Source organism: Callospermophilus lateralis, chromosome 16 (genome assembly GCF_048772815.1).
Source record: "Callospermophilus lateralis isolate mCalLat2 chromosome 16, mCalLat2.hap1, whole genome shotgun sequence".
Classification (NCBI taxonomy): Eukaryota; Metazoa; Chordata; class Mammalia; order Rodentia; family Sciuridae; genus Callospermophilus; species Callospermophilus lateralis.
Window position 1 is genome coordinate 24100022 of NC_135320.1, and position 26179 is coordinate 24126200.

At 34.9% G+C, this 26179-nt stretch overlaps 1 protein-coding gene across 1 annotated transcript; it reads left to right on the forward strand.

Moving 5' to 3' along the window:
• Positions 1-1099: 1099 nt before the first annotated feature.
• Positions 1100-26179, forward strand: Vcpip1 (valosin containing protein interacting protein 1). The gene is made up of 3 exons (XM_076835717.1): positions 1100-4071; positions 14162-14248; positions 24001-26179. The coding sequence occupies exons 1-3, from the start codon at positions 1359-1361 to the stop codon at positions 24867-24869; spliced, it is 3669 nt and encodes a 1222-aa protein (XP_076691832.1). The 5' UTR covers positions 1100-1358; the 3' UTR covers positions 24870-26179.

Genomic DNA, 26179 nt, shown 5'->3' on the forward strand with positions numbered 1-26179 from the left:
ATATCACCGATCTTATGTATTATAAGGGTACACTATGAAACAAACATTATTTTGCATGGGGCAGGGAAAATTGGCGAGAAAATAATTAGTACTTGAAGGATTTCTCTTTCAAACACAGAATTTATTTTGAAGAAAATTGTAAACAATTACTAGGGGCAAATCAGTACTAACACCTTTCAGTAACCTTATAGACTCTGGTGCAGAAGGCTTTAAGAAACAAACGAATTATATTTACAGTTAAAAGATCTTGTATGTGTATTTAAGATGCTACACACATCCAAAGTATTATTTTTACTATAAACTGTAAAGACGTACAGGGTATGAGAAGCCAAATGGCGCCTAGGCGAATTCCACTGGAGAAGAGGAAAAAGGCAGAAAAGGGAGTTCAAGTGCTTCGGTGGCTTAGAACAGCTGTGGGAACGAGAACAGAGAGGAGGGGCAGGAGAAAAAAGGAGGAGGGAAAAAAAAAAAAAAAAAAAAAGACCCTGAAAGGCACTCTGCGACTCAATCCACTATCCCCACCTCCACTCACACCCTTTATGATATCCAGACCGGACTAAACCATTTCATTCAACCTCCAGGCGCTCTATATCCCTGGGCATTTATTTACTGTACTTTTTTCACTGAAGGCCTTTCCATCCACCTCCCCTTCTAGTAGTCCTAAACTTCACACCCCTCGTTTTAACACTCAGTCCCTTAAACTCTGTTTTTACCAAGCTTCCCTGCATCCTCCCCTCTGCCCAAAGAGGAAGTGAGGCTGGACGCACCGCGGGGAACCCTAGGAAATGTGGTCTTTCTGACTTTCGCCTAGGCCAGTAGAGTAGGGAAGACCACAAAGGAGATCCAGTTAAAACTACAACTCCCGGCAGGCCAAGCGAGACACCATCTTCCTTTTTGCACCCCCTTCCTATTGCCTTCCTCTTCCTTCTCTCCGTGGGTTCTGAACCGCGTGGCATCATCGTATTTGTAGTTCCTTCTGAAAGAAAGATCCTTAACACTCGATGGCCAAGAGCGGCCGGAAGACTCTAATTCCCAGAGGGCAGAGCGGAAGCTGCGCCTGCGCACTCTCAGTGAGGGCGTGTATGTCTGTCTGAGGCGGAGAGAGCGAGAGTGAGTGAGTGTTGAGTGCGGGGTGGGGTGGTGGCCGTTACGTTCGGGGCAACGGCTACGACAGTGAGAAGTAAGAAGAGAAACAACGTCCGGCGCTTCCGCCTTCGCTTAGGAGGAGGAGGAGCTGGTAGGGAAAGGAAACGGATTCGCCCTGGGCCTGGACTAGATCGAGTCGGGCCGGTCGGGTCTAGGCTATGAGCCTTTGAGGGTCGCTTGGGACGCGGAGCGAGACACGAGAGCCGAGAGCTATGTCTCAGCCGCCGCCGCCGCCTCCGCTGCCGCCGCCACCTCCTCCCCCTGAGGCTCCGCAGACTCCGTCGTCTTTGGCGGCGGCGGCGGCAGCTGCTCCGGGGGGGCTCTCGAAGCGGAGAGACCGGAGAATCCTTTCCGGGAGCTGCCCGGATCCGAAGTGCCAGGCGCGTCTGTTCTTCCCGGCCTCCGGTACTGTCAGCATCGAGTGTACCGAGTGCGGACAGCGGCACGAGCAGCAACAGCTGCTGGGGGTGGAGGAGGTGACCGATCCGGACGTAGTGCTGCACAACCTGCTGCGGAACGCGCTGCTCGGGGTGACGGGAGCACCCAAGAAGAACACGGAACTGGTAAAGGTGATGGGCCTTTCCAACTACCACTGTAAATTGTTGTCGCCCATATTAGCTCGCTATGGAATGGACAAACAGACAGGCCGGGCCAAGCTTCTCCGGGATATGAACCAGGGTGAACTGTTCGATTGCGCTTTACTGGGTGACCGCGCTTTCCTTATAGAACCAGAGCACGTTAACACGGTGGGCTATGGCAAGGACCGCTCGGGAAGCCTTCTATATTTGCATGACACTCTTGAGGATATCAAACGAGCCAATAAAAGTCAGGAATGCCTCATTCCAGTGCATGTGGACGGGGATGGACACTGCCTGGTGCATGCTGTGTCTCGAGCTCTAGTAGGCCGGGAGCTCTTCTGGCATGCCCTGAGAGAGAATCTAAAACAGCACTTTCAGCAACACCTGGCCCGATATCAAGCCCTGTTTCATGACTTTATCGATGCCGCCGAGTGGGAGGACATTATCAATGAGTGTGATCCTCTGTTTGTGCCACCTGAGGGTGTTCCCTTAGGTTTGAGGAACATCCACATATTTGGCCTTGCTAATGTGTTGCATCGCCCCATAATTCTGTTAGATTCCCTTAGTGGCATGAGAAGCTCTGGTGATTATTCAGCCACCTTTTTGCCTGGGCTCATACCTGCAGAGAAGTGCACTGGAAGAGATGGTCATTTGAACAAACCAATCTGTATTGCATGGAGTAGCTCTGGAAGAAACCATTATATTCCCTTGGTAGGCATAAAAGGGGCTGCTTTGCCCAAACTGCCTATGAATTTGCTTCCTAAAGCATGGGGTGTGCCTCAGGACCTTATTAAAAAGTACATCAAACTCGAGGAAGATGGTGGTTGTGTTATTGGAGGTGACAGAAGTTTGCAAGATAAATACTTACTTAGGCTTGTTGCTGCTATGGAAGAAGTCTTTATGGATAAACATGGTATCCATCCTAGTTTAGTTGCTGATGTCCATCAGTATTTCTATAGAAGGACAGGAGTGATAGGAGTTCAGCCTGAAGAGGTTACAGCAGCTGCTAAAAAAGCAGTAATGGATAATCGCCTTCACAAATGTTTGCTCTGTGGTGCCCTTTCTGAACTTCATGTTCCTCCAGAGTGGTTGGCTCCAGGAGGGAAACTGTATAACTTGGCAAAAAGTACTCATGGACAGCTGAGACCTGACAAAAATTATAGCTTTCCCTTGAACAATTTGGTTTGCTCATATGATTCAGTGAAAGATGTTCTGGTACCAGACTATGGGTTGAGTAACCTAACGGCTTGTAATTGGTGCCATGGCACATCTGTGCGAAGAGTCAGAGGAGATGGATCTATTGTGTATTTGGATGGAGACAGAACTAATTCTAGGTCCACTGGTGGCAAATGTGGTTGTGGATTCAAACACTTTTGGGATGGTAAAGAGTACGACAATCTGCCAGAAGCTTTCCCTATCACTTTGGAATGGGGAGGAAGAGTGGTCAGAGAAACAGTGTACTGGTTCCAGTATGAAAGTGATCCATCTCTGAATAGTAATGTTTATGACGTTGCAATGAAACTTGTTACCAAACATTTTCCAGGTGAATTTGGGAGTGAAATCCTAGTTCAGAAAGTTGTCCACACCATATTGCATCAGACTGCCAAAAAGAATCCTGATGATTATACTCCTGTAAATATAGATGGTGCTCATGCCCAAAGAGTCGGAGATGTGCAAGGGCAAGAATCAGAATCTCAGCTTCCAACTAAAATTATTCTTACTGGACAGAAAACAAAAACTTTGCACAAGGAGGAATTAAACATGAGTAAAACTGAAAGAACTATTCAACAGAATATTACGGAACAGGCTTCTGCAATGCAGAAACGGAAAACAGAGAAGTTAAAACAAGAACAAAAGGGGCAGCCCAGAACTGTTTCTCCCAGTGCCATTCGTGATGGGCCATCCTCTGCACCTGCCACCCCTACCAAGGCTCCCTATTCACCTACAACTTCCAAGGAGAAGAAGATTCGAATAACAACTAATGACGGAAGACAGTCCATGGTTACACTTAAGTCTTCAACAACCTTTTATGAACTTCAGGAAAGTATAGCCAGAGAATTCAACATTCCTCCATATTTACAGTGTATTCGCTATGGCTTTCCTCCTAAAGAGTTAATGCCACCACAGGCAGGAATGGAAAAGGAGCCAGTTCCTTTACAGCATGGTGACAGAATCACAATAGAGATTCTAAAAAGCAAAGCAGAAGGTGGTCAGTCTGCTGCAGCACACTCTGCCCACACTGTGAAACAAGAAGAGATTGCTGTTACTGGTAAACTGTCATCTAAGGAACTTCAAGAGCAAGCTGACAAGGAGATGTACTCCTTATGTCTTTTAGCAACATTAATGGGTAAGATCAATTTAACTCAAATGGTATTTCTTAATTGTGAAAGTAATGTTTCTTTGGAGAAAAAAAAAATCTGTGGTTACTGTAAATATTTGATTATATATTTTCAGAGAAAATTGTGTAGTGATTTGGATCGTAGATGTTTAACGTGATTATTGAGTGACTATAAGGAAAACAACTACAAAGTGAAAGTAGTTCCTCAACTGTCACCAAATTATTTAAATATATCTTGTTTTTACAGTAGCTTTTCTTTTTAAAAAATGGATTTTTAATGTATCTATTTAAAGCCTTTTCATTTTTTCCCTCTAAGCTCTCTTTGGCCTTTCCATCTTGTTCATTTTTCATTTATTTTTAAATTTCATTTTCCTGCCTGTCATGTGACTAGGACTTCCTGCTTGATGAATTGCAGTTTCTGGTGTTTATTCTTGCTGCACTCCTATCTAAGAGTCTCTCTCCTTTGTTTCCTGTTCTCTTTCCTAATTCACTACAGTTTTCTTATGTGTTCATTTGATATGTGTTTAGGTAATTTTAGTGCTGAGTGAATCTTTACCATCTATTATAATGAACTATTATAGCTTATGAGAAACATAAGAAATAGATAGATGTTAATGGGGCTAATAAGTATTTCTTTTTAAAAATGCAACATAAAGGAAAATATCATCCAAATATGTAATTTAAAGCTTTAGATGATTTGGGATACTGTTCAGTGGTGCACCTTTCACATTATCTGTATTTGCCTAGTCTTTGTTTTTAAGTCACTGTTAATATGCTTTACTGAGTCTTTTAAAGTATGAAGTAAAATCTAAATATTTTAGGTGTTAGAACGGTCTTATTTTTGCTGAAATTAGAGCTTTCAACTAGAAGGGGAATCTGGGTTTTGATTGTGTTTTTTTAAGAGTGCTAAATAGCAGTGAATTGGCCTTGACCTGCTAAAATGAAGATTATTTTTTCCTGGATTATTAAATTTGGGGACTCATTAGTTAGTGGGAGATCTACAAACTCTGCACAAATTTATAACTTGATATTGCTGATTTTAGTTTGGTAGACATAGTAATTGAATTGGAGTATATATAAGGACCTGTCCTAAGCTGTTTACATATTTCTGTCTCTTTTAAGAGTTTTTAGTTTCTTAGAAGCTGCATGGGAAAAGAGGAAAGATGATGTGATCTTTGGAGACAGACCTAGAATTTGAATGTTGGCTCCACTACTTATTAACTTAGTGATTTCAGGCAAACTACTTAATTCCTCAGTTTAAGTTGCCTCTTTATACAAAATACCCTTTGAAGTTTGTAAGGGCAATAGTGAAGTATTCCTAGAACTCTATAAAATTTTAAATAACATCCATTAAAAAATGGATAAAACTATATACATGCAGAAGGCATTTTAAAAGACTGGCATTCTCCCTGGTCAAAAAACAGGGAAGAGATGGTCTTCCTCAATACAAGATGAACTCCTGAGAATGTGGCTCATATCTTATCTAACCTTGTATATTCAGTTCCTACTATATTGCCCAGCAGTTTTGATTGAATTCAATAGGTGACATTAACTCATCTAAAGAAAGGCTGTATCTGCAGAAATGGAATGGATGGTCAGCACTGAACATTGAAAAAGAGTCTGAAAAGCAGAATTTGGCAATGTTTATACACTGCTGTACAAAGGAAAAAGATACATCATCTGGGGTTCATGATAATTCTAGTAACTAGCAAGGTAATCTTTGCTGAAGGACAGGAATATTATATCAGTCCTGCCATGGCCTCTGAGAGATCTCAATCTCTTTGCCTGATTCCATATTCATGAAGGATTTATTTTTATTCACTTAGTTTCCTGATAATAAATTGTGATGTACAGGTGAGAGTGCAGATAAAGATTATCTTTAGAAGGCTGTGTTCTTCATTGTGGATTAATAAATTGGCATGGGTGGGATTATGATCAGTAGTCTTGAATACTGGAGCAGCAAGATAATATATTTCTTTTTTTGTTTGTTTTTAATATTTATTTTTTTAGGTGTAGATGGACACAACACAATGCTTTTATTTTTATGTGGTGCTGAGGATCGAACCCAGGGTCCCGCTTGTGCTAGGCAAGCGCTCTACCGCTGAGCCACAATCCCAGCCGCAGGATAATATATTTCACAATGAAAATTACAAAAATGTAATTCTGCTTTTAGTTACCTTTTTTTTTTTAGATGTAGATGGGCCTTTATTTTATTTATTTATATATGGTGCTGAAGATCTAATCCAGTGCCTCACACATGCTAGGCAAATGCTCCATCACTGAGCCACAACCCCAACTCCTATTTACCTTTTTTGAATTTGGTGTGAGCTTCCTGGACCTGAAAATCTGAGAACTAGACCATGAACTGATATGAGTTTACCAAGATAATGTCTTTCTGTTCTGATCCCTTCCCTCTTCACCTGTAGTATTTTAAGTTGCTGTCCACAAATCCACAGTTTCTTTATATCTTCTACTTCCATTGTCAACACAAAATAATTTGAATGTAAACATGTTTTAATTTTATAGCAGTAGCACTTGAGAGATTTTCTGCTTTAAAGTACTAAGACAGTGCCTCTCCCTCTCTCAATATTATTTTTATCCCTCTAATTTTCTTATAACTATGAATTATATAGAAATATTATTTAAAAAAATTTTTTTTAATTTATATGTGGTTGCTAGGGATTGAACCCAGTGCCTCACACATGCTAGCACTCACCCCAGCACTCCTAGAAGATATTCTTAATAAAAAGATATGTTTATAAAAATGTCAATTTGGGGATAATTATATACACACAACTGTATAGAAAGAGTACAGGGGAACTTTTGGTGTTTTCGAAAATTTAGAAAAGATTAGAAAATTGCAAATTTTGAAATGTAGAAATTACTTTGTGAATTAATAAATGTGAAATAAGCTGCCTCTGTGTTAGTGTAGAAAATAGTTTATCAAGCTTTATACTGTTCAAATTGTGGGCTCCCTGTCATTTAGGGTTAGGATTTAAATAAATATTCCCCTCTAAGATTTTTTTGTTTTATTGTGGTACTAGAGATTGAACTCAGGATCCAGGTGTGCTGTGCCACCAAGCTACACCCCAGTCCCTTTTTTTTTGGACAGGGTCTCACTAAGCTGCCCAGGCTGGCCTTGAACTTTCTTTCCTTCCTGCCTCAGCCCCCCCAGGTCACTGGGATTACAGGCATTTTGCCACCACCCCTGACTCCTTCTTAGGGTTTGAGAGAGATCTTTGCTGATCATTCAAAGTAGGTTACCTCTATTTTTCTATACCCTTTTCATTTCCCTTATAGCACCTATCACAAATTTTAATGATCTTATTTGTTGGTTTAATTATTTATTTGCTTCCCTCACAAGATCATAAAGTCCACAAAATATCATAAAGTCTTTTGTTCACTAATGAATATTATTACCTAGGACAAGACCTAGGACTATAGTAGGTACCAAGTAAATGCTTGCTGAATGGATGAATGTACATTGTTTCAGCAAAGTAGATGTATGCTATGAGCTCAAGACCATACTGGAGGTACAATTATGAATGAGACACAGGCCTTACCCTCTATAAACTTATCTGCAGTATCTCCACTGATGGAGTTCCTATACTTTTATAGTTTTCATCAACACATTGCCAGCCTTCTTTTCTACAGACATAAAAATTATAAAACCACAATATATGATGTACATAGTATTTTAGAAAACCTCATTGTCATATGTATACATAGAAAATATATGTCTTCATTAAATAGGCTGACTGTGTAATAGCCAGGAACATATTTATTCCTTCTTTTGCTTTTAAATAGAATGTTCATTGAATAGAATTTGTCTGTTATATATGTCAACAAAACAATGAGTAAGTGCATCGGTCTTTTACTCTATATAAACCATTCATGGAACTAGTTGTTTTGAATTACATGGTGGTATAAAATAAAATAAACTGATTCTACCTATAATATATCACATGTTTTAATCTTTTTTTTAAGACCACTGAACTTCATATTTTATAGACCATCATCTTCAAATAGTACTTGCATGATCCCAATTCTAGCTTTGCGAAATGTTACTAAAATTTCTTGTAGATCAGTTTGTGTATGTGTGTGTGTGTGTGTGTGCGTTTTCATGGTAAATATGATGGTTGGTACATGATGCACCAAAAATATGAGGCTAGTTTCTTTTTTTATTAGTATTTCATTGTTTCTAGTTTTTTTTTGTTTTCCCAAGAGGTAAAGACAGGTTTAAGGTGAAAAACAGAATATGTCATTTGGAGTTATTTAAATGGAGTTAGTTTACTAATAATTTTGATATTGGTTCAATCCCCAGTATCAAAAATAAAAAATACACGATATTTTGTAATTTTATTATTTTGTAATACTTTTTTTTCCTTCTTTTTTTGGTAGCACTGAGGACCAAATCCAGGGCCTTGTGCATGCTTACAAGCAAATGCTTCACCATTAACTGTAACCCAAGCCCCATAACACCTCTTGATGTCTATAAGTGCCTTGAGATTTTCCAGAATCACATTTGAGATTCAGATGTTTAATTTTTTATGACCTTGAACGTGAATATTATTATTGCATTTTTATGTTTTATTTTCAAATGTGTGAAGGACAGTTTTAAATCTAGGTAGTATTTGTGCATATTACTCTTTATATGCCATCTGATAGCCTTTCTATTGATATATATGTAATGTTGGGGCAGCCTTCATAAAATTGAATAAAACTAATACATATAGGTGTATCTTAAGATAAATAATGCACATTATAAATGGAGATTTTATATAATCATGCTTTGAAGATTTAAGTATTTATTCCTTTCTGTGCTCAACTATCTCTTTTTTCCTTCATGTTTTTCAACTACAAAATAATAGTTTTAAAATTTCAATGGGGGGAGGGTAAAATATGGTAGTTCTTAACATTTCTTAACATTTTCACTTCCCAGAGAAAATCATTATTAATGTGTTGGAATGTATCCTTTCAGACTCTGTGTGTACACATCTATACACAATTGTGCATGTATGTGTGTTAGAAATATATCCTTTAATACTGATTCTAATCCTAAAAGCTATATGACTGGTTACTCTTAAGGTAATAAGTATGAGATGAGAAAATGGTATGCTTTTCTTAGAAAGTTTTAACTATTGGTAGAGTAAATAAATTTTTAAATGGGAGAATCTATAGGAAGAGGGGAGAGGTGGCAACAATTTTTTTAGCAAATGAATACCTTTAGGATTCTCTCTAGTAGAAACAGTCCTGTAAATTTAGAACTGCTTATTCAAATTGTTTTAAAAAATTGGAATTATTTATTTCAAATGTGTTGTTTATTTTATGATGGTAGATACTTGATTTCAGAGTTTTAAATATTTCTTTTGGAGCTTTATATTTCATACAAACATTAGATTTTGAAATTTACTACCTTCATAAATTGCAAAGTAGAAACCTCAAATTGCCTTTTTATTTATTTAATATACTTTTATTTTTAATTGGCACATAGTAACTGTGCATATTTATGGTGCTCAAGGTGACATTTCAATACATGTATATGATGTATAATGATAAAATCACAATTATTGGCCTATCACCTAGGTCACGTTTTATTTTATGTGTTGGGAATCCTCTCTACTAGCTCTTTTGGATTGAACAATTAATTGTTGTCAACCATAGCTATCCACTGTGCTACACAAAGTTAGAATTTATTTCTCCTATTCAACTTCTCTCTCTACCCATTAACCATCCCCTTTCCATTCCTTCCTTCCCCATAATCTTCCCCCAAATTGCCTTTAAATATTAAAATTTGAAAATTGTATGATGACCTTTTAAACTCACTTTTAACCCCATTTGGTTATTAGAAAAAGTTAGAAAACATATTTTGAATTTTTTTAACAATTAAAAAAAATAAAATATTTCTTATCAAATGGGAAAAAATTGGATAAATGAAATGAAAAAACATCATAATACCATTACCGTATTTAACCACTATTTAGGTAGAACTCAAAGATGTAGAAGGAAAGACTGGTGGGAGACAAGGTGTGAACAGAAATCATTTATGGTGGTATGGTGGTGGTATAGACTTTTTCTATATTTATTTATATATGTATTTATTTTATATATATATGTGACAGTGGAATGCATTACAATTCTTATTACACATATAGAGCACAATTTTTCATATCTCTGGTTATATACAAAGTATATTCACACCAACTTGTGTCTTCATACGTGTACTTTGGATAATAATGATCATCACGTTCCACCACCATTTCTAACCCCATGCCCCCTCTCTTCCCCTCCTACCCATCTGCCCTATCTAGAGTTCATGTATTCCTCCCATGCTCCCTCTCCCTATCCCACTATGAATCAGCCTCCTTTTTCTATATTTATATATACATAGAATACATTGCAAAGAAGAATTTTACTGTTGTTCTTTGAAGAAATAGTTAAATTATAAAGTAAAACTAATTGAAGACTCTAGTAGAAAAATATGCATTAACATATTTGATAGAGGTGTTACCATAGCATTCCTATTCTGTAAGAGTTGCTTTCAAGTGAAATGGTAGAAAAAATCATTGTCACTTTGTTTCTGCTATTATTTTGGTTTATTAGATTCTTGAAAACAGATGGTACTATTAATTGTTTTGTAGTATATTTTAAAAAACAGTTATCAGTATGCTACTTCAGTTAAGTTTTTTCTGGATTGCTTTCAGGCATTGTTTAAAATAAAAAACCTCATTTGTAATATTCTTTCTATACATTCATTCAACCATTACTAAGAATGCTATTGTTTGTTTAGCACTGTGTCAAGTCTTGGGAATGGAAAATCTGATAGGCCACTGACCTTGCCCTGAATCTAAAAATCTTTTTAGTTTAGAAAGAGAAAGAGGAAAAGTAAACTAAATTAGCCTGCAGTATGATAGGGTCTAAGGTATTGATGTACATGTGAACCTCAAAGAAGGATACCTATGTAACTATCTCTCAGAAAAACCTAGAGGGAATGACACCTAAATTGAGTTTTAAAGAATGTGTAACAATTATTGGCCTTTAGGGAATTAGAGCCATGTGGTTTTGTTGCTTTATAAAAATCAAGACTAGGTATGATGTGAAGTGGAACAGCAGGTAAGGGTCAACTCTTCCACAGCGCTTTTTATGCCATGAGAAAGGAACCTGGACTTTACCATGTGGGTTTGGGAAACCAGTAAAGGTTTAACTCTGAAGGCTGTTTGGTAGATGGATTTGGGGAGCACAAGACTCAAGGGAAAATCACATATGAGGTAGTGGCAGTAATCTAAGTAGAAAACAAGACCTGATCAGAACTGTAGTAGTAGAAGGGATGGAGAAAAGTGTGAGACTCTGGTGGACTTGTGCTAAGTATCTGATCTTTGATCCCTTTTGTGGTTTCTTTTTTTTTTTTTTTAATATTTATTTTTTTTAGTTGTAGTTGGATACAATACATTTATTTATTTATTTATTTATTTATTTATTTATTTATTTATTTATGATGCTGAGGACTAAACCCAGAGCCTTGTACATGCTAGGCAAGTGCTCTACCACTGAGCCACAACTGCAGCCCCCTTTTGTCATTTCTATTACCGGTAAACATGACTTCATTGAAGGTATTTGTATACCAAAGGAAATAATTCACCTATTTTTTTTTTTAACAAGTTGTTGATGTCGTAGATTTCTATACCATCCATGTGCTGCCAAATTTGACCTCTAGTGGAGGTATTTGTATAACCAAAGGAAGTGATTCACTTTTTTTTTTTTTTCCTAGCTTGAACCAGTTGTTGATACCATAATTTCTATTAAAAAAAGACTGGACGTGCTGTCAGATTTAACAATATTTGGTAGCTAGTGGAGGTTTAGTATCAATGAAAAAGGCATAAGCTTTGGGAATGATAAACAATTCAAATCCTAACTCTGCCACTTACTAGCTGTGTTTTCTTGGGAGAGCTTTCAAAGTAATCTGAATTTGTTTCCATGTCAGTAAAGTACAGCTTAGTTGTGATGAGTAAATGAAGCTATATAAAAAGTGTCTTCTCAGAGACAGGTAGAGAATAGAAGCTTAGGAGGATAAGGGACTTATCCTCCCATAAATTTGAAGGTGGTAAAAATTGGTTCTTAGCAGAGGGAAGGTAAAAGCAAAAAACTTACCCTAATAATTAAAATTAAGCTATGCATACAGTACAAATAAATATACACATTATATCCATGGCATTAGAAGTGTGTAAAGTAGTAAAAATGATATTTTTTTTGTTAGTATACAGTGGTTAGTTCTGAATGGGTTATCAGTTTGGTACCTGTTCAGTTTCTTACCAAAAAAAAATAAGCACAACCATTTTTTAAAATGTTTTCCTAATAAATGATATACTAAAGTATTTTAGAGAATACTGAGTATCTTGATAATAACATTAACAATAATTAAATGAATGGTTATTGCCACAAAAATAATGTATCCAAATGAAATTTAATGATAAGTTCAGCAATCAGAGTTTTTATGAGTAGTTATTAATATTTCTGTATATGAGCAGTTATTAATATTCAAAAAATTTAATGAAACATCTGTGTCTTACCCTTAAATATGACTCTTCTAGTAATAGTACTGCATCATTAGTATTAAATAAAGTGTGTATGTGTAATTAAATGTTTTGGTTAACTGAAATTTTAAAAAATTTTAAGTGCCGAGACTTTCTAAATTTGTGTATATTATGCTGAGGATAACTTTAGCCAATTATCATACAAATTCATATTCCTGTTTATGAATGTGGGAAGAGATTAGAACTCAAGACAGATTATAAGTATGTAGTGATTAATTAGGATTATTAGTAATTCTCATCTAAAGCTTAAGTCAAATCTTGTAGCAAAGATAATTTAACAATTTATTTCTTAAAATTAACTAAAAATTTTCTGATAATAAAAGTACTTACATGTACATTAACAGGTTAGAAAATCATGAAAGTATAAAGAAGCAAATAAAGACAACCATATTCCACAAATGAAGTTAACTTTAATGCCCTTTTCATTCTTTGACTCTTCAAAGGTGATTATCATACTCAACTTTTTTTGGTGGCCAGGGATTGAATCCAGAGCCTTGTGCATGCTAAGCCTGTGCTCTATGTTCAACCACTGAGGTACATCCCCAGCTAGTCATTCTCAACTTTTTGTTTGAAACTTATATAAAATAGATAATATCAAAGGATGCGTTTGGAAAAAAAATATTTTTGTGAAATAATAGTTGGTTTGTGGATATTTTATGGCCTTTTAAAGATTATTCTGAATATCTTCAACAAATAATTTTTCTCTTAAATTTTTATTTTTATAGTCAACTTTAGAACAACAGAATACAATGTTAATTATTTGTGTGCAGTCTGTTTTTCTCCCTAGCCCCTTCTTTTTATTTTTACTTTTTTTTAACATAAATATAAAATATTCAATTTTATGTTTTATTTTAAAAAATAGATATCTTTTTATAACCTTTTCTGTTCTAGTCCAGAATTTGCAAACTAGTTTCTGTTGAGCTGGATTGACTTTTCAGATACATTTGTTTAATATGCAAAGTCAACTCATGCAGTTTTAAAGGCATTTTAAAATTAGCTCCTACATATTAAAAATTTGGATTTCCTGGATGTGATGATGCAGGTCTGTACTCCCAGATACTTGGGAGGCTGAGGCAGAAGAATTGCAAATTTGAGGTCAGGCTGGGCAATTTATGAAGTCCCTGTCTCAAAATGAAAAAAGGGCTAGGGATGTCGTTCAGTGATGAAGTGCTTGCCTAACATGCGTGGGTACAGGATTCAATCACCAGTTCTACAGGGGTAAAATTTTTTGGATTTCTGGCCTCTATTGAAAAGCTCCATGGCATTGAAACAGTGGGTCTGTACTCTTCTATGATAGTACTTGGCAGTGGCTGCCACCTTTAAATGGTTCATTCATTTTCTAGGGTGCCACTATATCATTTCTCTATGTGCACCTGGATGCTTCACTCAGGAGTTCTGTCTTGAAATCTCTGTTCTAGTGTGATCTGCATTAAAGCAACCGTGGGTGGACAACAACCTCTTTGTTGTTGTTGTTGTTGTTCAAATTGTTATCTGTTTTTGTCTTACAGGTGAAGATGTATGGTCTTACGCAAAGGGACTTCCTCACATGTTTCAGCAGGGTGGCGTATTCTACAATATCATGAAGAAAACCATGGGTATAGTTAATTCCTCATTTTATTCTTAAGTAATATTTCCACTTGAGCTTTTATTAGATTAAGAAAGTTCAATAGTATTCTATTGAAAATATTTCTAGCCAGGCATAGTGACACCTGCCTGTGGTCCGAGGTGCTTATTAGTAGGCTGAGGTAGGAGGATCACTTGAACTTAGAAGTTTGAGGCCAGTCTGGGCAACATAGGGACACCCTGTTTAAAAAGGAAAAACAGTGTGTGTGTGTGTGTGTGTGTGTGTGTGTGTGTGTGTATTCCCAAAATTAAATTTTAAGTATATACAGTTCTTTAGCAGTCTGCCTAGTTAAATTGGATAACTTTCCTGACATAGTTAGCTGGTTTTCTGTTCTGTTACAAAATTACGAGAAATTCCTATCATTACCTTGCTTCCATTTTCTAATTTAAATTATATATATGATTCTTAACAACTAAAAGACAAGTTGTGAAATTAGAATCATATTTTGTTTTAATGCTGGTGCCTATCCCAGATCCAGATAATGTAGTATCTTTGTTGTTTTTGTGTTTTAGCCATAATTATATTTCATTGCTTTCTAGGTTTTAGGAAATAGCCCATTTTACATTTAACTTCTTTGACATTGTGTGTTTATTATTTATAAAGATATATGTATTCTTATGTATCTGTCAAACTGTGCCTTCAGAGTTTTAAAGTCTGAAGAAAGAAGTTGCCAGGGCATGTTTTTCAACCTCACACATTTTTTTAAAGATTGGACGTGAATGCTTTTGTCCCTGGATTTATCACTGGCTTATCTCACTATTTCACCTACCCGTCTGGCCTTGTTAGATAGGAAGGATAAAATCTCTGTTTTATTTTCAATTCTTCCTGTACACATTTTTTTCTTTCTTTGAAAAAACTCCCTCCAAGTTGGCTGTTATAGAAATGTGCAAACATACACACAGGTAGAAAAAACATTAGTGAAATCCTATTTATGCACCGTTTACCCATTCTTAACTGAACTGTTTTTAAGTAAATCTTAGACATACTTAAGAATGTGTCTCTAAAGATAAATGCTTTTTTTCTTCTAAAAGATAATCATAATACTATTGTCACATCTAAAATGTAAACAACCATATATTTTATTTATTCATTAGTATTTTTTTTAATGTGGTGCTGGGGTTTATACTTGTGGCCTTGTACATGCTAGGCAGGAGCTCTACCACTGAGCTACAACTCCAGCCATCTTAACAATGATTTTTTAGTATCATCAAATAGTCATTTATTGTTTAAATTTCATTGATGTTTGATTTTTTTATTGTCTCAAAAAATGGTGTGTTTTTTTTGTTCATTTGAATCAAAAACCAAAGAATGCCTTTCTTTCTTTATTTATTTTTTAAAAGATATTATAATTGAGACATAATATATAGAGTAAAATTCATCTTAGGTTGAATACCACTTATCTGAAATTATTTGGCCCAGAAGTATTTTAGATTTGGGATTTTTTTTTTTAATTTTTGGAATATTTGCACATTTATAGTGAGATATCTTGGGTGTGGGACCCAAGTCTAAATACAAAGTTCACTTGTGTTTCATATATACCTATACACATAGCCTGAAGGAAATTTTATGAAATATCTTAAATAATTTTGTGCATGAGACAGGGTTTCACAATGTGGAATTTTCCATTGGTGGCATTGTGTTGGGGTTCAAAAAAGTTTTGGATCTTGGAACATTCTGGATTTTGGATTATTGGATTTGGGTTGCTCAATCTGTACATGAATTTTGAGAAACATGTATGGTCATGTGACCACCACATTCAAGATACAGAATATTTCCATTACTCCAAAAAGTTGTCTTCTGCTCCTTTTAGTCAGCTGTCCTCCCTTATCTTCATTCCCCGGCAGCTACTGATTTGTTTTTTGAGTCTGTGTTTGTTTTTTTCACATTACCATATAAGTGGAATCACTTAGTGTAACCTTTTTGTGTTTGGCTTCTTTAATTTAGCACAAGAATTGACAAACCATGGCCAGAGAGCCATATAAGGTCTGCTGCCCACTGTGTATAGTGTTGTTGGAATACAGCCATAATCATGTTTACATGTTGTTTATAGTTGCAATTTACACTATAGTAACAGTTGAATAGTTGGGTTTTTTAAAAATATTTTTTTTAGTTGTAGATGGACACAGTACCTTTCTTTTATTTATTTATCTTTGTATGTGATGCTGAGGATTGGACCTAGGGCAAGCACTCTATCACTGAGCTACAACCCCAGCCCAAAGTTGAATAGTTGTGACAGAGACATTATAATCCACAAAACCTAAAATATTTATCATGTTACCCTTAATAAAAATTTTTGCCTATTTCTGTTTTTTTTTTTTTTTTAGTTATAAAGGAAAGAGATTTATTTTGGCTCATGGTTCTGGCCTAAGGTTGAGGGTCCGTATATCTGTGGTCTAAAGTCTGATTATGGTCTTCTTGCTGGCAAAGTCCTGAGACCATGTAGGCCATCACATGGCAATGAGATGATGAGGCATGAGACAATGAGCATGTGTGTGCCCTATTTCTCTTTTAACATTCATTTGAGATTTATCTGTCTTTTTAAAATTTTTAATACAATTATTTTGCTTATTTATTTTTATGTGGTGCTGAGGATCAATCCAGGGCCTCGCATGTGCTAGGCGAGCGCACTACCACTGAGCTACAACCCCAGCACCCCCTAAATATTTTTTTTAACATTTATTTTTTTAGTTGTTGTTGGATACAATATTTTTAATTAATTAATTTATTTGTATGTGGTGCTGAGGATCGAATCCAGGGCCTTGCCCGTGCTAGGCGAGCACTCTACCGCTGAGCCAAAACCCCAGCCCCTGATTCAAATATCTTTTAGATAATAAACATAAAATACTTATCTTAAAAATAAAATCAAATTGATTTTTTTACTTTGTTGCAAAGTATGAGTCAGGCTTCATTTTTTTATGTATGAATGATCAGTTGTTCCGGCACCATTTGTTGAAAAGGCTATATTTTATCCACTGAGTTACTTTGGCATCTTTGTCGGAAATAACAGTTGACCCTGAATTGTGCACTTAAAAAGCATGAATTAATATCATATGCAAAATATACCCTCAATAATTTAGTTCTAAAAAATTGACCACATATGTGTGGGTCTAGTTCTAGAATCTTTTTTCTATTTTGTTGATTTATGTCTCTCCTTTCATCAATGCCATATTCTAATTATTGTATCCTTATAATAATTCTTTAAATCAGTCACTGTGAATCCTTCTCTTTAGTCTTTTTCAAAATAGTTTTGGATTTTGTGGGTCCTTTGTTTATCCGTATAAGTTGTAGAATAAGCTTGTCACTTTCTACAAAAAAGTCTGCTGAGATTTTTATTGTGATTACTTTGATTATGTAGATCAAATCAGGGATACTTGGTACCTTGACAACATTGAGACTTCCAGTTCGTGAAACTGTTATGTTTCTCTGCTTATGTCTTAATTTCATCAAAATTTTGTAATTTTTTAGCATACAGATCTCAAGTACTTTGTTAGATTTATACCTAAATATTGATGGTTTTTCAAATGCTGTCATAAAAGATGCTTTTTTAAAAAAATCAATTTTTTCTGGTGTTCATTGCTAGTTCATGGAAATAAAATTGGTTTTTTTTCTTGACCTTACCTTGTGACCTTGCTAATAAATTCACATTAGTTCTTGTAGTTTTTTATTTTAGCAAATTCTTTGGAATTGTCTATAGGTCATCATGTCTTTTGCAAATAAAAGACAGTTTTATTTCTCCTTTTCAATCTGTATGCCTTTTATTTTTCTTGCCTTATTGAAATGACTAGGACCTTCAATTCAGTATGGAATAGGTGTAATGAAAGCAGACTTGTTGCCTTGTTTCTTATCCTGAAAGGAACCATTCAGCCTGTGGATTTTTAAGAGATACCCTTTGTAAGATGGAATACATTCCCTTCTTTTCCTAAGTTTGTCAACAATAAATGTTGAGTTTAGTTAGATGTTCTTTTTCCACATCTATTGAGATGATCATATAGTTTTTCTCTTTCAGTGTCTTGAGAGGGCAAATTACATTGATTGACCTTTGAATGTTTAACCAACTTTGCATGCTAATTTGCTAATACTTCATTGAGTATTTTTATGATTATGTTTATGAGGGATAATAGTGTATAGTTTTCTTGTAATAACTTTAACCAGGGTATTACTGACTTCTTAAAGTAGTTTTGGAAAGCATTTCTTCCTCTTGTTTTCTACTAGATTTTGTAATGGCTTTTATATTACTTCTTTTTTTAATGGTTTAGTAGAATTCATCAGTTACATTAACTTTGGAGCTTTCTTTATTGGCAGTTTTTAAAAAAATATTTTTTTTTAGTTGTAGATGGACACAATATCTTTATTTTATTTATTTATTTTTATGTGGTGCTGAGGATCAAATCCAGTGCCTCTCATATGTGAGGCAAGTGCTCTACCACTGAGCCGCAACCCCAGCCCCTATTGGGCAGTTTTAAGGATGAATTAATCTCTTTAACAGACTACTCTTCAAGTTATCTCTTCTTGGGTAAGCTTTGTTAGGTTTGCTTCTTAAGAAATGGATATGTTTTATATAAGTTATCAAATATATTGGCATAAAGTTGTTTATACTACCTGTTGTCCTTTCAATGTCTGTGGGGTCTGTAGCTCTTTCATGTCTCATGTGGCAATTTATGCGTCTTTTTTTTTTAACTTGGCTTAATGTTTTATCAATTCTATTGATCTTTTCAAAGAATTGACTTTTATATTCATAGGGTTTCTTTTTTTTCCGATTTCAGTTTCATTGATTTCTGTTTTTGTTTTTATTTTTTCTTCCCTGTTTTTCCCCATTCAGGTTCTTTAAATAGAAGTTTAGGTTATTGATTGTAAATTTTATTTTCTAGTATAAGCATCACTTTTTCTGCATTCTTTTTTACCCTTTTATCTTTCACATGATTCTGCTGAAATTTGTTGATACCTATTAGTGGTTTTCTACAAGTTAGTATTTAATTAGAATTGTTTATAGGAAGCTTATGCAACTGAAAACAATTTCCCTCAGTTTTTTGTATGTGGGAGGGGGTTGGAACTGGGTAACTGTTTAGGTTATTTTCTAAATAGTTTTATATATTTAGTTTGAAATTAGCTTTAAAATGTTAGCTGTGATGCTGAGATCATCCACTAGGGTAAGAATAACTTTTTCAACAAATGATACCAAGACAGCTAGACATCTGTGTGCAAAAGAATGAAGTTTTACCTCTACCTCACACCGTATATAAAATTAACTCAAAAAATGGATCAAAGACCTAAGTGTGAGAGCTATAACTAGAAAACTCTTCGAAGAAAACATAGGTGTAAAATTTCTTTACCTCCCAGATTAGACAAAACTTTCTTAGATATGATGACACTGAAAGTATAAGTGACAAAAGCAAAAAGTAGATAGCTAAAAAGCAAATTTGTATTTGCAGAGGATATCATCAAGGAAACATAAAGACAATCCAGAGAATGGAAGAAAAATTTTCCAAACCATGTATCTGATAATGGACTTGTGTCTAGAATATAAAGAACTCTATAGCTCAACAAAAAAAGAAAGACATAACCATATTATTCAGGACCTAAAAAAATGAACAAAGGATCTAAATAGACATCTCTCCAAAGAAAATATGTAAACGGCCAACAGCACACGAAAAGGTGTTAATTTATCAGGAAAACAAAACCCAAAACCACTAACATGACTGTAATAAAAAAAGTCATGTAATGAGAGCTACTGACAAGGATGCAGAGAAAATGAAATCTTCATACACTGCTGGTAGAGTTGTAAGATGGCACAGCCACTTGGGAAAACAGTATAACAGTTCCTTAAAAGATTCAACAGAGTTTCTATATGACAAAACAATTACGTTCTTCAGTGTTTATCCACAAGAAATGAAAGCATATGTCCACGTAAAACCTGGTAGCATTATTCATAATATCCCAAAGTGAAAACAATGCAAATGTCTGTGAGTTTTGATGACAAAACATGGTATATGCATACAACAGAATATTATCTATCAATAAAAAGGAATGAAGTGAGGGCTGGAGTTGTGGCTCAGTGGTAGAGTGCTCACCTAGTACATTCGAGGTCCTGGGTTTGATCTTCAGCACCAAAAAAACATATAAATAAAATAAAGGTATTGTGTCCAACCACAACTAAAAAAAGAAAAAAGGAATGAAGTATTGGTACGTATTATATAGTTTGTGAAGACATTATGCTATATGAATGAAGCCAGTCACAAAAGACCGTAAAATGAAATGTACAGAATTGAAACTATTACCTATACATTGTTATTGAAATTTCACTGCACTCAGAAGCAGAGCACTAAGAATAGGCATACTTAGAAGGACTATAAACCAGTGTTCACTTAGGGCTGAGGATGATGAAGAGGTGAGAGGAAATCAAGAGTCACTGCTAAGGCTTCTTTTTGGGGTGATGAAAAAGTTCTAAAAATATAGTGATGGTCATACAACTCAATATACTAAAAACCATTTAGTTTTAAACTTACAATGGGTGAATTGTAGATGAATTTACCTTAGTAGAGTTGTTGATTTTAAAAAAGTTTGTGTATACTGTTAACCTTATTAAGAGTTAATTTAGAACTCTGGAGTCAGAATATCTGAAGCCAAATTCTGTCACCTTCTTTGTGATTTCTCAGTCTCAGTTTCTTTATTTGTAAAGGGGATATGATAATAATGTCACGGTTGTAAGGATCAAGTGAGATCATATTTATAAAGTGGTTAACAAAGGGCCTACTACCTAGTAAACACTAAGGAAATGTTTGCTGTTATGATTATGATTAATCCAGTTGTTATTACAGAATTAAACTTTGTGTGTGTGTGTGTGTGTGTGTGTGTGTGTGTGTGTAGTGTTGGGAATTAAACCCAGGGCCTCATACATGCTAAGCATATGGTTTAATAAGGAACTACATCCCCAGCCCATAAAGTTCCTCTTGACTGTAACAGAGTCATCTTGATGTAACAGAGTCATTTTTTGTTCATTTGTTTTGTTTTTTGAGACAGTCTTCATATGTTGCCCAGGCTGGTATTAAATTTGTGAGCTCAAGAGTTCTTCTCTCCTCAATCTCGTGAGTAGTTGGGACTGCAGGCCATTGCCACTATGCCTGGCTAACATAGACATTTGAAATGGATCATCATCATAAAATTATTTTATCTCCCCAAATACTTTCTCCTAGTATTAGTGGTAAAATTTTCTCTATTTCAAATGATAGATTCAGGTGGGAAATTTATTATTATCTTTTGGTCAAAGAATCAAAGCATGGCTGGGGATATAGCTCAATTGGTAGAGTGCTTGCCTTGCATATGGGTTCCACCCCCAGCACCACAAACACACACACACACACACACACACACACACACACACACAAAAGCACATCAAGCCTTCCTCACCCCCAAGCGTACCATACCTCTATCCTCCAAAATAGGCAAAGAACATACCTCTCTTCATTCAAATCCACCCTAACAGATAGATGATGATTTGTACACTTGAGTAAAAATATTGCCCAACTTAACAACACTGAACTATTATTATTCCCATTCTTTATATTTGGAAAGGTATTTTTAAATTAATTGACTTAAAATGTGGTAGTTTCCTTGCAGGTCTTGGTACAGGGGTAAATGCAGAGATGAATGGCAAATTTAGTTTTAACCCTGGTGTATGTATTCTTTATGTAATATTCAACTTTGCTTATGTTTAAACTTTATAAACAATGAAATTATATTATATACCTTCTTCTGTGACTTGCTTCTTTTGTACAGCACTTTTTCAGATTCATCCATGTTGATGAGTTCAACTATAGTTCATTCATTTTCACTGTTGCATAATATTCTATTGTATTATTTTAACACAATTCATCCATTGTTCTGCTGATGGACTTTTGGATGGTTTCCAGTTTTTTGCTATATGGTACCAGTGTAGCCATAAATACTAGTATAAGTTGTCTTTGGCACATTTGAGTAATGGAATTGATATGTAGTACAGAAATTTTAATGCAATTGATTCTTAGAATTCAAAGGCCTATGTAAGTTATTTAAAACCTAAACAATTTATTTGAAAATTAATTCTTTTCTCTGATTATTTGAAATAGTTTCAAAGAGGTACTTTGGAACCAGTCTTAACTTTCTGCAGGGAGAGAGGAGCCATTTGTAATATCTTATAAAATTGAAGTTGCCTAAATACTCACAAAGCATCTCAGAATTCATTCATTGTTTCCTTCTTAATTTCTACAGCACTTACTAATAACACTTTGCTCATTTCTGTTTTACTGCATACAACAGGCATCATAACTTTCTTGTTTATATAAACTTTAATAGCTGCATATTACTGCTTATTGAATAGATACGTCATAATTTACTTAATCATTCTCTTGTTGAAATGTTAGATTGTTTCCCTGTATTTCATTGTAAATTATATTGATGAATGGTATGGTACCATAACTCTTTCAAGGGTAAGCATCATGGCAGCAGCCTGGAAACTATTATAAAACCTTTTTTGATGTAATAGAAGAATTAAATGTTTTGACTCCCTGACTTACATAAGGCACTATAGGTATGTGCTTTCTATACTTTCTTATTTAATCCTCAAATAATTAGGAGAGAGGAGATGGAATACCCATCATTGAACTTAACTGGTTGTATTCTAATAATCTATTTATATTGTCTGTCTTCAAAGGATTACAGTATTTTATTTTTAAATCCTCACAGTCTGGTTTAGTTCCTGGAACATAGTGAGGCTCAAATAGGTATTATCCATTGAAGTGGATGTTAAAAAGCTTCCTGGAATTACAAAGGTCTCTTTGCTACCTTGTGTCTGGATCCATAGTTTAATAGATATTTGGGGTAGGGCATCAGAAGATAGTAAACTGAATCCAGAATGTGCCCAGAAAAGTACTATTTGGAACACATCTTTGACTATTATTATTTCTACTTTTTTTTTTTTTTTTTGCCATTCTGGGATGAAACCCACAGTCCCACCATCCTAGGAATGTACTCTGCCACTGAGCTACACTGCCCATGATTTTAATTTTTGCAAGTTGTTTGTTTTTTTTGTCAGTTGTTTCAGTTGAAAGTGTGTCAAGAGAAAATTCTACTTGATTTTTATTAATTAATATTTTGCCTACCATTGAAATAAATGTTTATTTGAAATTATAATTTGAAATGTGAGTAATTAAAAATATTTTTATCATTTTTTTTACATTGTATTTTCCTTATAAGCTTAGCTGTTTGTCTCAAGCCTTTTCCCTAACTTTGTTAATAAAATAATGATTTTTTTTTTTAAACATCCCTTGGAAGAACTACTTTAAGATCTCTGGTAAGGGCTGGGGTTGTGACTCAGTAGCAGAGCACTTGCCTCACAAATGTGAGGCACTGGGTTCAATCCTCAGCACCACATAAAAAAAAATAAACAAAATAAAGATATTGTGTCCATGTATAATTAAAAAAATATTTTTAAAAAAGATCTATGGTGATATATTTTTTGTAATATAATACATTATTTTCTAATACATCTTGTTTTGAAACTATTACCTGTACATTGTTATTGAAATTTCACTACTTTATTTATTTATTTATTTATTTTAATTTTTATTTTTATTTATTTTTTTATTGGTTGTTCAAAACATTACAAGAAATTTCACTACTTTAACCATAATTGTCTTAATGCTTTTGCTAATAATTTTAATATGTTAAATATCTTTTCCCCTTCTTTAGGTATGGCTGATGGCAAGCATTGTACTTTTCCACATCTACCTGGCAAAACTTTTGTTTATAATGCTTCTGAAGATAGACTGGAGTTGTGTGTGGATGCTGCGGGACATTTCCCCATCGGTCCTGATGTTGAAGATTTAGTTAAAGAGGCTGTAAGTCAGGTTCGAGCAGAGGCAACTACAAGAAGTAGAGAATCAAGTCCCTCACATGGGCTTTTAAAACTAGGTAGTGGTGGAGTAGTGAAAAAGAAATCTGAGCAACTTCATAATGTAACTGCCTTTCAGGGAAAGGGGCATTCTCTAGGAACTGCATCCACTAATCCACATCTTGACCCAAGAGCTAGGGAAACTTCAGTTGTAAGAAAGCATAATATAGGGACAGACTTTAGTAATAGTTCCAGTAAAACAGAGCCTCCTGTGTTCACAGCTGCTCCTAGTAACAGTGAGCTTATTCGAATAGCTCCAGGAGTAGTAACAATGAGAGACAGCAGGCAGCTTGATCCTGATTTGGTTGAGGCCCAGCGAAAAAAATTGCAGGAAATGGTTTCTTCTATTCAGGCTTCAATGGACAAACACATGCGGGATCAAAGTACAGAGCAGTCGCCATCTGATCTTCCTCAAAGAAAAGTAGAAGTTGTGAGTTCCGCAAGGTCTGGGAGTCTTCAAACTAGCTTGCCTGAATCTTTTTCTTTAACTGGTGGCACTGAAAATTTGAATACAGAAACAACTGATAGCTGTGTGGCAGATGCACTGGGAGCAGCATTTGTCACAAGGTCAAAAGCACAAAAGGGAAGTTCCGTGGAGGAGCCTGAAGAGATGGATAGTCAAGATGCTGAGATGACTAACACAACTGAGCCAATGGATCACTCTTGATTTAATTAGAGGCTAATAAAGGCAGAATGTTTATTGTGAATATGTAATATTTGTTGGCTGGGCCACATAACTTGATTAGTCATTAAAAATCTTGTACGTATATAATTCAAAGATTATATCTTGTTATTCAGTGCATGATAGCAAATGTGTGATTGGCAATAGCTTTTAATATACTGCTGCCCAGGCTGGCTCTGAATTCCTGTAAACTAGTTATTAGATCTGCTGAGTTTCTTCCGTATATGTGGTTCATTGGAAGTTTTTTGTAATTTTAATTCCATGAAAGTCTTACTGTTTCAAACATGAAAATCTCTTGCTAAATATGTTTGATTTCTAAAAAGAACAAAACTGAGGAGGAAATCAGATTTTGCCAATGTTGATGCCATCAAGATAAGCATCCTACTAATATATTAAAGTGTCAAAAGATTTGTGTAAATTTGAAGGTTATCTGAACTAAATTGTATCTTAAAATTCATAAAATGATTTATTAGAGAGTGGTATTCTGACATTTTCATGAACGTCAACACATTCATAGAGATAACTATTCTTAGAAAAATATGGAGTGTAACACAACATTTTGCTGATTTGAACAAAGTTGGAGGAAAATATCTGTCATAGAATGATAAAGTCAGTGTGATTCAGTTAGTTGCTGTCTGAGCCAGCACAGCCAACTGTGTGCTCTGTTGATGTTACCATTATTTTTTGAATCCTGGCTGGTCACGTGTCACCTAATTTTTTTTTTTAACTCTTGCAGAAAAGTTGATTGCAAATTGTGTTAGAAAATTTAAAAATAATGGTAGCAGTAGTTAATTTCTAATTTTCAGAGTATGTCAGACTCACAGAGAATTTATAAATAAGAATTTATCTTTATGAATGAGTTACATTGTTCTACAATTTTGATCAATGGTATGTAAGCCTGTATATACTAAGTATCCCCTTTGAACCAAAAATGTTTCCTTTTTTTTTTTTTTTTTTTTTCTTAGAGTCCATAAGATTTTCTTTATTTGTTGGCTTCAGTTTGGTTTGGATGCAAATTTTACCTCAACATGCCCTGATGATCAACTGAGCATTTGCTTAAATAGTGTGTACATTAAATCTTTAGTGCCAGTTTCCTAAAGAAGCAGCTTTCATGCTTATTCCTTAAAACAAAGAGTGTTATCCTGAGATTGGTATTGCACTATATTATCCTGTTCTGCAAATCTGTATTCTGAAATGTACATTTCAATTCATCTTCCTCTGTTCACTGAAATTAAGTTGAATTTGAATGGATGAAAGACAAATGTATGTTAATACAGTCTCTTAGAGCATTCAAA

Coding starts and splice junctions, on each gene's coding strand:
- Vcpip1 (XM_076835717.1), top strand. CDS start 1,359: ATGTCTCAGCCGCCGCCGCCGCCTCCGCTGCCGCCGCCACCTCCTCCC. Junction 4,072..14,161: donor TCTTTTAGCAACATTAATGG/GTAAGATCAATT, acceptor TTTGTCTTACAG/GTGAAGATGTATGGTCTTAC. Junction 14,249..24,000: donor TATCATGAAGAAAACCATGG/GTATAGTTAATT, acceptor CCCCTTCTTTAG/GTATGGCTGATGGCAAGCAT.